This window comes from Meleagris gallopavo, chromosome 1 (genome assembly GCF_905368555.1).
Source record: "Meleagris gallopavo chromosome 1, MGAL_WU_HG_1.1, whole genome shotgun sequence".
NCBI lineage: Eukaryota > Metazoa > Chordata > Aves > Galliformes > Phasianidae > Meleagris > Meleagris gallopavo.
Genome location: NC_139404.1, coordinates 111,038,679 through 111,049,106, shown reverse-complemented (window position 1 = coordinate 111,049,106; position 10,428 = coordinate 111,038,679). Strand labels below are relative to the sequence as shown.

Below are 10,428 nucleotides of genomic sequence, written 5' to 3'. Positions count from 1 at the left end.
TCATACATACAACTCATAGAATCACAGAATCACTAAGGTTAGAAAAGGCCACTAAGATCAACTAGCCTAACTACCACCCATCACACCATGCCCACTGCCCACGTCCCTCAGTGCCACATCCACACAGTTCTTGAACACCTCCAGGGACAGTGACTGCCCCACCTCCCTGGGCAGCCTGTATCAGTGCCTCACCGCTCTTTCTGAGGAGAAATTTTCCCAGTATCCAACCTGAACCTCCCTAGAACGTGAAGCCATTACTTCACGTTCTATCACTAGTCACCTGGGAGAAAAGGCCAACCCCCCTCCCCGCAATCTCCGAACGCTATTCGGGACAGTCTCTCTTCAGGCACAGCCGGCACAGGGGTGCCGCCCCCTGCTCGCTCAGCTTCTCCACCTCCGAGCAGGGCCGTGGCGGCCTCCCCGAGTCCCGGCGCCCCCTGGCGGCTGCAGTGTGCCGCCGGCGGTTCGGGGGCGGCAGCAGGCGGCGCGGTGAGCCGCGCGGCGGGGCGAGCCGAGCGCTGAGCTCACCTCCCGCTCCCCCCGCCTCCCGCCCGCCTCCCCGCCTCCCGCCCGCCTCCTCCCGCGCCCAGCCTGCAGCCGGGAGCTCAGTATTATGGCATCGAGGAGAATGGAGACCAAACCCGTGATAACGTGTCTGAAAACCCTTCTCATCATCTACTCCTTCGTCTTCTGGGTGAGTCAGCCGCACTCCGCGGGTCACCCCCGCGACCCCCACCTGCCCGACGGCGCGGCCGGTGCCGGGAGCCGGGGCGGACTGTGCGCGGGGCTCCGCGGGGCTGACACCGCCGTGCGTGGCGGGGGTGCGCGGGTGGGCGTACGTCCGTTTATACAGATGTCTACGTGTGTATGCACAGATATATACGCACGTATTCTATATGTATATACACACACATACATATATATATGCACCACACGTATACATACACACATACATATATATACACATAGGCATCTATATATATGCACATCTGTGTGTATTTTTTGGCTCTCCACCGCGGGGGAAAGTTACCGGCACAGCCCCGGAGCGGGCGGAGGAGGGATGAAGCCGCGCCTGCCGCAGCCCCACCGCCCCCCGGGAAGCCGCGTGCCCCCCCGGCCCGGTGCTGCGGGCACCGCTGGGCGATGCTCGCCCGCTCGCAGGCAGTGGGGGGGTTTCCTGGGCTCTGCTGTCCGCCGGTGTGAAGGGAGCGTTTCGTAACGCGGCTCCCGCAAACCGTTTTTCTGACCCAGATACATTAATTGAGTGGCAGCGATTGAGTGCCGGGGAGCCTGGATTTGCAGGCGGCTCCAGAGGCTGGAGATAGCCGCGTTGCCCTGGCCTGTTATTCAGCAGATCACTGACATCAGCAGCATATTGTGGCAGCAATCTGGAGATTAAAGACCTTTTAATGGTGCGCGGTGACAACACAGGATAATGACCCCACTGTGTACTATTAAAGACCGTAATCTGCGCATCATTGATGCGATACGCTGGAGCGAATTTGTCACCGGCTACTGAGGAAAGCTGATTGTGTTTGATCGTTGTAATGGCCTTACGCTGGGAGAAGCGTCTGCGAAATAAGAGTAACTGATTTTCATTATTCTGCTTAAAAATGTATTCTAAACAAAGACTTGCTTATTCATTGCAGTAATACTTTATGTCTTTATTGTGAACGTGTGACTCTTCCTGTTTGACTTTGTAGGCTTTTTCAAAGTGAAAACCCGAAAACAGTACCAAAAGCCATTCTGCTCCCAGCAGGACTATGGCTGTGACCTACGCGTATTAAACATGCCCACTCTCCTTATTTTAACAACAGTGGTGGCACCCAAAGCAGGTCTGTTTGAGACAGATAGGGAGCCGGTGTCTTCTGCTGGTTTCCTGTTGACAAGTGACTCCTTCGGGCCAGTCTTGAGGAGGTAGGTTGTGAAGTTCATGCACTTAACGCAGTGGAAGGATTTTCCCCTCCCTGATCTGCTCTGTTCTTAGCAGATCCACGAGAAACCCTTGCAGGAACTCCGCTGAATTCATGGTGCCTTTTCACACGAGGTCTTTGTGAAAGCGACCGCAGTTATCTGTTACATCCTGACCAAAGAGGTCAGGCTTCCATCAGCATGCCCATTGAGTTAGCACATTTTGTGAGCGCTGATCTCATTAAAAAAGAGAGAACTGTGCACCGAGCCAAGCAGCTGGCCGAGGGCTTTGTGCTTCAGGCTGTGCCGATGGCAGGCCAGGTTGGCAGCTGGGACCTCTCATTGCAAGCAGGACAGCTGAGGTTTGGCCTGGGCCCTTGCAGTGGTGGGATGCTCAGATGCAAACCCTTTTCCTCCAAACAGGCTGTTCCTGTGTGACCCAGTCTTCTCCAAGTGCACGGCTCCTCTGGGCACCTAAAGCCTAGCAGCTGTTGGTGTTTGTCTGTGTCCCCTTCCTTGAGCCTGAAGGAGGAATATAAACAGCTGGAGACAGAATCCAAAAGAGAAGTGATTTTATTTTTCCATCATGCTCTATGTTGCATCTGTTCTCCCAGGGCACCAACCTAGGGAAACCCAGGCTGATCTTAGTGAGGGGAAGTCAGCAGAGGGCTTGGTGAAGGAGCAGGGTGGCTGACAGCAGTCTCTAAATCTTTGTCATTTGTTCCTCCTTTCAGGGTACAAGAACAAAAACTAATTTATGTATTCTGGCCTTTTTCTGGGTTTGAATCAACCCTTTAGTATAAATCGGAGCAAGCTGCACCTCTTGCCATAAGGGACAAAGCAAGAAGGGGCTTCTGTTCATCCAGTGAGCTGCTTCAGAGCATGGAAAAGGAGCTCTCTCTTGTTTACAGTGGTTATAAAAGAAGAAAACCTGTGTATGCCGATTGTTCCTATAATACTAGTACTAGTTTATCGAGGTTACATCTGAATTGTGTTTTCTGCCAGTGGGTGAGATGTATGTGGCTGAAGGCTTTTAGTATAACTATTAAGCAAAACTCCACTGACTACATAGGAGCGTCAGTGTGGTATTGAAGAGACATAGCTTATTTGCATTTTGTATTGCATAGCTTGTTCCTTTCCAGACAGGCTTTATTTAACAGTATTTGTTACTTTGATAGCCTTCTCTTCTCTCCTGCACTGTGTTTCCCTACTTCTATCCATAAATGCATCAACATGGTAGAAAAATTCCATAAACAGATATAACAAGCTTTTTATGTGCTCGTATGTATCGTTATTCATGGTGCACATTAATGCCTGGGGTTACTGCTTTTAGTCCTTAAGGGACAAAGTAATAAAAATTCAACAGCCGTTTTTTTTCCTAATCAGAATGCTGCACTGAATGCATCTGGTTTGGAACCAGTAGATTAAAAAAGGCAGTAAAAATACTGCTGGGTTGTTAGCTTTTCTTTTTTCTTTTTCTTTTTCTTTTTTTTTTTTTCCCTTTTGGGTATCATAAATTGCTTACCTGGCAATCTGAGATATCACCTGCCTTATTTTTAAGAGAAGGCAAACTTTGGATTAAAATTCAAAGTGCATTTTCTATACGGGGGTGAAATGTTTAAACCTTTTATTTATCCAGATTTTTTGATATCTTAAGATGTATGTATTCTTAGTTTTTATCATTGTGAGGGCTTTGAAATGTATTCTGTTACCAAGTTAACTGCCTGCCTTGGAGTGTTTTCAGGGGGAGGTTCAGGGGCAAGTCCACTGGCCCTGAAGTCAGAGGGCTGCAGAAAGTGGCTTTCATCTTCTATGCAAATGTTACTGTTGTCCCAAACAGACCTCAGAGCATGTTAGCTCTGATTTTAGGTCCTATGAGACACTTGACACTAGAATGAGTGCTTTGGTCATGCAGTTCTGCTAGTATGAGGGATTCTTGAGGTTAATTAACGCAATAACAGCATATTAATAGAGTTTCAGGTATTTTGCAAGGCATATCACTGACCAAGATTGATGTTTGAGATACCGAATGAGGTTTTTAGAACCTGGTTTGTCCTTTGAAATGTCACAGAATTGAGACTTGAGATATTTATAATAGCAGTCGTTTTCCAAGTCTTCAGTGATTGGGAAATGACCCTGTGCATCCTTGTACGTTCCTGTGGAGCTTGGTGGGCAGCAGGATTGCTGCAGTGTGTGACAGGACGGGTAACCAGCTGTAATTTTAAAATTACCCATTGGAATCACCCCTTTTTGAATCATCAGCCTTCCTTGCAGGCAGTTCCTCTGCTTGCCACAGGGATGCTCAGTCAGAACATGGCCCTGTGACGTAAAACATACTCAGTATCATGAAGGCTGGGGTGTGGGGCTTCTCTTTGGAAGAACAGCCCTGCTTTTCCATCTTCTTGCAGACTTCCAGAAAAGGAGGGCAGCAATTGGAGGCTGGCAGAAGTAGGGGTCCATACTGCCTGCCCCAGGTCAGCTTCTGGGGCTTCCTTGATGTTGCTGCGATGACCTTGGTATGGAGGAGGTGGCATTTGCATCTGGTTTTGGGAGCTTACCATGGCATTTTCTGGGAAATGCCTGAGACAAAGATCGAGTGTGATGGCCTGCCCTGTAATGTGAATTTATGGCTGAATTGCTGGCCCATCTTCAAATACAGAAGTTCAAACTCTTTGTTATAATTTCAGATTAACTTTGTGCGTCTCTTTGAGTTACCAATGGCATTAGTAATCTTCACTATGGATGTCCAACTGGTTTATTGGAATTACCTTTTTTTCTCCCCAGAACTTCTTTTCAGTGCTTCTGAATTGGTTTCTACGCATATCTGTTTTTTTAAATCTCTCCATGCTTATGTTTTTTTTTATGTTTGTTTATTTATTTTTTAATAGCTGTTTAATAACTGTTAGTAGTTGTGAAGGAACTATTCTGGGAAATGTTTTAGTTTTCCCACATGGTTTGGACTGCTGTGTCGTTTGGTGGTTTTGTTGACTGAGAAGTCATCAATGCCGTACTTTTGGATAGAAATTTCATTGTTTGCACTCGATTATTTGAAATCCAGAAAAATTTCACTTTCAAAAGTGCATATTATCCCCCAACTTGGTGGATTTAAAGTGCTCTATTGTTTGGGCACAAACCTCAAGCCTTTCCTCCTTAGGTCAGTTGTTTCCCCTTCTGTTCTCATAATGACATACGTGAAAGATTAAAGATAATGGTGATATGAGCACTGCCTAAGGTGCTTTCTGTTGGTTAAATAAATAACTGGATTTAAAAAAAGAGGATAGATGGTGTTCAGAAACATAGCTTCAGATTTGACTTTCTAAATTTCCTGCTGAGGTACTCGCCCAACTGGTCTTCTCTTCGGAGTGGGATTTTTTTGGTTTTCATTGAAACTATGGTATAAAAAAAACCTTAATTGCAGTCCTGCCTGTGAACACGTTAACTCTAAGTGAGAGAGAACAGAGTAGATAAAGTTGTGACATAGGTGTGGGCTCTGCAGCGGTCGTCCCGTAGTCCCCTGCCTGGGTGAGGACTGGGGGGCGTGAAACTGCCTTGTTGTGTCTGCAGGCTTCAGATACTGTACAGACCTAATGCCTTTCCCCTTGGCAGTGAATTCCTTTTTCAGCTTTAGTTGACTTGTATATTTTGAAGCAGACTTGTTGGCAAAACCGTATAGCTTTTGCATTGCTGATGTCCATTAAGAGAATCATACAATAATTAAGGTTGAAAGGATCACTAAGGTCACCTAACCCAACCAGCAGTTCATCACATCATGCCTACTGCCCATGTCCCTCAGTGTCACATCCACATGGTTCTGGAACACCTCCAGGGACGGTGACTCCACCACCTCCCTGGGCAGCCTGTGCCACTGCCTCACTGCTCTTTCTGAGAAAAAAATTTTTCTAATACCCAACTTAAGGCCATTCTCTCTTGTCCTGTTGCTGTTACCTCAGAGAAGAGGCTAACTTCCACTTTGCCACAGCCTCCTTTGAAGCAGTTGTAGAAAAACATAAGGCCGCCCTTGAGCCTTTTCCAAAGGAGTTATGTTCCATTCCTTTCATGTTTTGTTACAATTAGCATTGTAGAAAAGCCTCGTTTAGGGATGTAATTGATTTTACTGTTGACCAAATGCTTCTTCTTACCTTACCATCCATGTCACTCAGATGATGTTTCAGTGATGTCCTTGCTACGTCTTGATCTTGGAGTTTGTATCAAGGACACTTCCCTAGCTTGAGGATGGTAATTTTTTGCATAATAAATCACTTTGTACTGATGGAGAGAGAGTGCTCAGCTTACAGTGCTTCAATTATATTTGGGAAGGTATAGGCTGGATTTGTAAACAAGCCGTGGTAGAAGACTTTGATCTTTCACAGGTGGTGTGTGATAATGCTGTCTGTATCGTGATCACCGCTTAGTGTTCACTTCTTCTCTAAGCAAACTGTGGCGTGGTCTAAATAATGCCAATAAAAATTCTAAGAAGAGTTCTCAGGAGGTCTTGTTAGTACTTTTTGTTCAAGAAGGCAGTCAAATCCTTTTTCTTGGATGCTGGCTCCTGGTAGCCTCTCTTATCAAGGAAATGGAGACAATTACTGTAGATAAACCTAGGGAATTTAAATGGATCCAAGAATCTGATTTGATCTCTCATTATGTGACTATTTGTCAATTCCTCGTACTGCCAGGAAGGTAAATTAGATTACATGGTACCATTAGTTGTCTCAATCTCTGGATTTTTATCGTTTCTTCTAGTGTTGCAACTATCCTACAAATTTATGTGCAAATGAGTTAATAGATGAATATCTGGAAAGCTTGTTTGTGCATGCATATTCTACAAGCTTACACTTGTAGAAGTATCTCCTTCAATCTTTCACATGCTTTTAAGTCCAGTGCAATTTGTTACAGTGATGCTAGCTTAAGCATAATGCTGAATGTGTTCAGCATTCACCATGCCTGCAGGTGAAAATCCTGTTAGCTTCTCTCCAGTGCAGTCATGGAATGTTTAAAAGAACGACTACGGAGGTGATGATTAAGAGCAGGTAACAGTTACAGTAAAACCACTTTTATTTGCATGGCGCCATTTCTTAAGGGTCATCACTATTAATTAGCATGTAATAATCTCCTAGAGAATAGATCCTTCCTATGTATGGAGGAGCCCTCTTTTCCATTTCAGCTTTCTCTCACTTGAGTGGGCAGATGGCTTGCATGTTCTGCACAGCGCCTTTGTAGCAGTTCTGGGTTACAAGAGGGAAGCATTTATGTGTCTTGTGTTCTGAAGGGCCTCTGAAGCACACTATGAAGCATGGCATGCTTGTGTCTTGCTGGATTACTGTTATTTCATAGCATTGAGCTGAGGGAGTAGGGCACGGACTTTCAGGAGCTATGATAAAGGAATGCAAGTGATGCTGTTAATATGCTGTTAATATTAATTTTGCCATAATTTCTATGTTGCATTTTGCAATATGTTTTCCAGATGTTCTTTTTTTATTTTTTTCATACGTATTGTTTTGGGGAGAATGCTAAAAGCCTTAAAAGGAGCAAGTGCACCACAAGAAGCCTGGGCTGGGGCAGAAGGCTGCAGTTGTGTCTTGTTGTCGTTTCCTTCTAGGAGTTACTCTTTGGGAGCTTTGAGCAAAACAAGAATATGGGTGAATCAGGGTGAATTTTTTTTTGTTGTTTGTTTGTTTGTTTGTTTTATTTGCTAATGAAAAGTGGTGGCATGAATGATGAGGTGATGACCTTTATCTACAAGAGCCTGTGAATCTTGGGAGTGGGCCTAAAGCATGAGTGTATGGTGCAGCAGAGGGAGATAAGAGAGGTGGATGGGTTGAAACCCTGTGAACATCAGTGTAAGAGGAATGCTTACATTTCCCTAAGACTCAGAAGTGCAGAGAGCCCCCTGAAAACCACCTGGGGCTTGAATATAATTTGGACAGTTTCTTGTGGGTGCTTTGAGTGGCAGTGACTTTGAAGTGTTTAGAAGATCTCTTTCTGCACTTTTTTGTTTGAAACAGAATGTGACAAAGCAGTCATTTTTGTGTGACTGTAAAAAAAAAGTGAATGGGAGCTATATCAAAACTGAAAACTTTGGTGGAGGTCGTCCTCTCAGGGATGGAATCAGTTTGAGAAAAAATAGACCTGAAAACCGCAAAACTTTTAAAAAAACAAGAAGTTCTGGAATATGCCAGATAATGTTGATGTTCTTCTTTGGACCCTGATGTTAAACTTAAGCCAGTTTATAGCATCACCTGTTGTCACGGGATGAGTTGAGTCAGTCCAACCAGGCGGAACCAAGACCCTCCCTTTTGGTAATGTATGGAGTGTGTTGGCTTCAAGTTGTGACTGGGGCTGGGGCTTGAACCAGCACTGAAAGTCACTGGTTGTGGAGAAACTGAATCCTCTGGACACTTTCTAGACAAGCAGTTACAAAAGAAAAGATAGGAACTCAATCCTCTTGTATGCTCTTCACTTCAATAGTACTTAATATCTAAATTGCTCTAATTAGGCTTGGAATGATAACGTAATTAAGTATGTGTCATTTCTGTTTCCCTTTGAAAACAAACAAGTAACCAAAATACCAGTAAGTTAGCCTCCATATGTTGTAGCTGGGTTTGATTTCTGCATCTCAGTGCAGTGGTCATTGCTGCTGCTGCAGTTGCTCCAAGCTGGTTGAGGTGCCTTCTACTCTGTGATATGCATTGATTGCAGTGTGGTTACATTTATCATGCCATTTATGATATTATTTTATGTTTAGATTTTTTTTTAACCTCCTCTGAGTTTACAGTTCATTGATACTCAGAAGTTGGACTCTGATCTTTTATGGGTCCCTTCCAACTCGGGACATTCTGTGATATTATGTTTGGATTTCATCAGAACATTTTTCTGTAGCTGTGTTTGTAAGTCAGTTATTCACAATTTGCAGTTGTTAGCTATTGTTGAGATTGCATATTATTTGGGACTAATTTTCTTTTTCAGGTATACTTAGGGGAAAGTTGTTGAGTTAAATTATATGAGCAGAACAACTTAGAAGCTTAAATCCATCTCCCTCATCCCGGAAAAGCTTACAGACTATTTGTGCTTCACTTTCAAACCTCAGTTTTTATTTACAGGCAAGTGCAGTTTAAAGACTCTCAAAGAAGGAACCAAGATACTGGGGCATTGGGAGCTGGCTAGCAGAGTGGTTCAGTACTGTTTCCTGTAACAGAGAGGCCAAGCCCAAGTTTATTCCTTGCTGCCTGTTCTCATAAAGCAAGGAGCAATAGAGAGCGGTTGGATCAGGAAGTACTGGCAGAAGGTCACACCTTTCAAGAAGAAAAAATACATGTTTTGCAGGGATGACATTGCTAGTTTATTTTTGTCGTGACTGGTGAGATCAAGGCAGCTCATGGCCTCTCTAGGAAGCAGCAAGAGGTGAGCGCTTGCTGGGTGTGTGTGGGATCATAGAATCATGTAAATGGCTTAGGTTGGAAGGGACCTTGAAGATCATCCAGCCCCAACCCCAGCCGTGGGCAGGGCTGCCTCCCACCAGCTCAGGCTGCCCAGGGCCCCATCCAACCTGGCCTTGAGCCTCCAGGGATGGGGCACCACAGCTTCTCTGGGCAGCTGTTCCAATGCCTCACCGCCTTATGGGGAAAGAATTTCCCCCTAACAGCTAACCTAAGTCTCCTCTCTTTTAGTTAAAGCCATATCCCTGTGTCTTATCACTATCAGACAGTGTAAAAAGTCTTTGTGCAGCTCAGTGTTTGGGCAGGATGGTATAACTGGCTTCTTTGAGTGCAGGCTTCTACATAAACACATTTTCTTTATGGAAAAATATTCTTGCTTAATACTTTTCTCATTGTTCTCTCTGCTTCAAAGCAATGCTTTTGTTGTGTGTCTTTCCACTGTGGAATCACAGAATCACAAAGTGGCTTGGGACCTCAAGGATCATGAATCTCCAATCCCCCTGCCACAGGCAGGGCCACCAACCTCCCCATTTAATACTAGACCAGGCTGCCCAGGGCCCCATCCAACCTGGCTTTGAACACCTCCAGGGACGGGGCATCCACAGCCTCTCTGTGCAGCCTGTTCAGCACCTCACCACTCATAGTAAGAACTTCCGCCTGACATCTAACCTAAATCTTCCCTCCCTCAACTTAAACCATTTCCCCTTGTCCTGCTGTTATCTGCCCTTGTAAAGAGTTGATTCCCCTCCTGTTTGTAGGCTCCCTTTAAGTACTGAAAGGCTGCAATGAGGTCACCCCGCAGCCTTCTTTTCTCCATGCTGAACAAGCCCATTTCCCTCAGCATGCCTTCATAAGGGAGGTGCTCCAGCTCTCTAATCATCTTTGTGGCTCTCCTCTGGACCCTCTCCAACAGCGCCCTTTCTTGTACTGGGGGCTCCAGTTCTAGACACAGTACTTCAGATGGGGCCTCACGAGGGCAGAGTAGCGAGGGACAGTCACCTCCCTGTCCCTGCTGGCCACCCCTCTTCTGATGGAATCAGCAGCTCTGTGCTTCGGGTCCCCATGCATGTGTTTGGCAGTG

At 45.3% G+C, this 10,428-nt stretch overlaps 1 protein-coding gene across 2 annotated transcripts in view; it reads left to right on the top strand.

Annotated features, from left to right (window-relative positions):
- Positions 1–536: 536 nt before the first annotated feature.
- The window catches only part of TSPAN7 (tetraspanin 7), an 88,530-nt gene continuing 78,638 nt past the window's right edge, over positions 537–10,428 (top strand). For both annotated transcript variants that reach the window (XM_085209924.1, XM_085209932.1), the window contains exon 1: positions 537–694. In XM_085209924.1, coding sequence (XP_085066050.1) covers positions 614–694 — 81 coding nt within the window. In that variant the 5' untranslated portion in view covers positions 537–613. The remainder of the gene's footprint in view (positions 695–10,428) is intronic.